The following is a 2,507-nucleotide window of genomic DNA, read 5'->3' as shown; positions in this document are numbered from 1 at the left end:
TATATATATATATATATATATATATATATATAAAGAAGGAGAGGGAAGAGACCGCATAATTTTGTTTTTTATTTTGTTTGTTTTTGTCTCCCCAGGAAGCAGAAGAAGACACAGAGACACAGAACATACACAACCAAGAAGAAACAGAAACAGAAAAAGAAAAAGAAAAAGAAGAAAAAGAAAAAGAAAAAGAAACAGAAAAAGAAAAAGAAAAAGAAAAAGAAAGAGAAGAAAAGAAAGAAAAAGAAAGAGAAGAGAAAGAAAGAGAAGAAGAAGAGAAAGAAGAAAAGGAGACAAAAAGATATTATAAGGATGGTAAAGAGAGACAATAAACAGAAAAAAAAGAAACAAAGACAGACAGAGATAGAGAAAAGGAGACAGAGAGAGACAAAAGGAGATAGATATAGACAAAAGGAGACAGAGAGAGAGACAGATAGAGACAGAAGGAGACAGATAGAGACAAAAGGAGACAGAAGGAGACAGAAGGAGACAGATAGAGAGACAGAAGGAGACAGATAGAGATAGAAGGAGACAGAGAGAGACAAAAGGAGACAGATAGAGACAAAAGGAGACAGATATAAAAGGAGACAGATAGAGAGAGAAGGAGACAGAAGGAGACAGAAAGAGACAGAAAGAAACAGAGAAAATAAAAAACAAAAAAACAAAAATGTGTTTGTCTTTTGGTGACCATAAACAAATAAATATATAGTTAGCTGCATATACACCCGAAACAACGCAGATACTTTTGCTGCTGCAGCTGCTGCTGCAGCTGCTGCTGCAGCAGATGCTGCATCAATAGCTGCTGCGGAATCATTTGCTGCTGCTGCTGCTGCTGCTGTTGCTGCTGCTGCGTCGTTGCTGCTGCAGCTCCAGAGACAGAAGCTGAGGAGACAGCTGCGGCAGCTGCTGCTGCTGCTGAGATAGCAGCAGCACCTGCGCCTGCAGCAACCGCTGCTGCTGCTGCTGCTGCTGATCCTGCTGCTGCTGTTGCTGCTGCTGCTGCTGCAGATGATAGGACTGCTGCAGCACCAGCGCAGGCAGAAATAGAGGCAGCCGCTTCAACAGCAGCAGCAGCAGCAGTTGCTGCTGCTGCTGCTGTTGCTTCGTCTCTTAACTCATCACCCAGGGGCCCCGCAGCGCTTGCTGCTGCTGCTGTTGCTGCAGCAGCAACAGCAGCAACTCGCCGGGCTTCTCACCTCAGCTCAGCATCTGTTGCAGCAGCTGCTGCAGCACATACTGCTCCGGCTGCTGACGTTGCTGCTGCACTATCTGCTGCAGCTGCTGCAGCAGATGACGCTTCTGTTGCTGCTGCTGCTGCAGCAGATGACGCTGCTGTTGCTGCAGCTGCTGCAGCAGATGACGCTGCTGTTGCTGCAGCTGCTGCAGCAGATGACGCTGCTGCTGCTGCAGCTGCTGCAGCAGATGGCGCTGCTGCTGCTGCAGCAGATGCTGACGAGCAGCAAATGTCTTCTTCGAGGTCTGAGGAGACAGCTGAGCATTCATTTGCTGCAGCTGCTGAATCTATCAGCAGCAGCAGCAGCAGCAGCAGCAAAAGCAGCAGCAGCAGCAGCAGCAGAGGCGCAGCAGAAGACGAAATGATGAATAACAAACAAAGAGCAGCAGAAACAGCTGAGACAGCACAGTACGCCCGCACTGCTGCAGCAGACGCGGATGCAGCAGCAGCAGCAGCAGCAGCAGACGCGGATGTAGCAGCAGCAGCAGCAGACGCAGCAGCAGCAGCAGCAGCAGACGCGGATGCAGCAGCAGCAGCAGCAGTTGTAGATGACACGCTCGCAGCAGCAGGAGAAGCCGATGCTGGGGGAGAACCCGCTTCAGCAGCAGCAGGTGCTGCACCAGATGCTGCTGCTGCAGCAGCAGCAGATGCTGCGGTTGCAGCAGCAGATGCTGCGGCAGCAGCAGCAGATACAGCAGCAGCAGCAGCAGATACAGCAGCAGCAGAGGCAGCAGGAGCAGCAACAGGAGCAGGTGCAGCAGCAGATGCAACAGCAGCAGAGACAGAAGCAGCAGCAGATGCTGCGGCAGCAGCAGCAGATACAGCAGCAGCAGAGGCAGCAGAAGCAGCAACAGCAGCAGATACAGCAGCAGATGTAGCAGCAGATGCAGCAGCAGATGCAGCGATAGTAGCAGCGGCAGCAGCAGATGCAGCAGCAGCAGCAGCAGCAGCAGAAGCAGCAGCAGCAGCAGAAGCAGCAGAGCAAGACAAAGAGGAGAAAGAGAGAGATATAAAGGAGTGGGAGGGGGGAGACAAAAACAAAGAAAAAGAAAAAGAAAAAGAAAAAGAAACAACAGAGAGAGACAGAGAAAACAAAGAGACAGAAAAAACAACAGAGACAAAGGAGACAGATGAGATAAAGGAAGCAACTGCTGCAGCTGATCCTGCTGCTGCCGGCGGCCATGAAGCAGCAGCAGCAGCAGCAGCAGCAACAGCAGCAGCAGCAGATGCTGCAGCAGCAGAAGCAGAAGGTGAGGAAAGGGTAGAGGAAACA

General features: G+C 50.3%; 1 protein-coding gene across 1 annotated transcript in view; it reads left to right on the top strand.

The window, feature by feature from the left end:
• Positions 1-667: 667 nt before the first annotated feature.
• The window catches only part of EMH_0013710 (uncharacterized protein), a gene marked incomplete at both ends in the record, with an annotated part of 5,647 nt that continues 3,807 nt past the window's right edge, over positions 668-2,507 (top strand). The window contains 2 exons of the mRNA XM_013499904.1: positions 668-683; positions 868-2,484. Coding sequence (XP_013355358.1) covers positions 668-683; positions 868-2,484 — 1,633 coding nt within the window. The remainder of the gene's footprint in view (positions 684-867; positions 2,485-2,507) is intronic.

Source organism: Eimeria mitis, genomic scaffold, assembly GCF_000499745.2.
Source record: "Eimeria mitis Houghton genomic scaffold, Emh_scaff480, whole genome shotgun sequence".
In the NCBI taxonomy this organism is placed as follows: domain Eukaryota; phylum Apicomplexa; class Conoidasida; order Eucoccidiorida; family Eimeriidae; genus Eimeria; species Eimeria mitis.
Note: the sequence above shows the minus strand (reverse complement) of the source record. Positions and strands in the feature narration are given on the sequence as shown.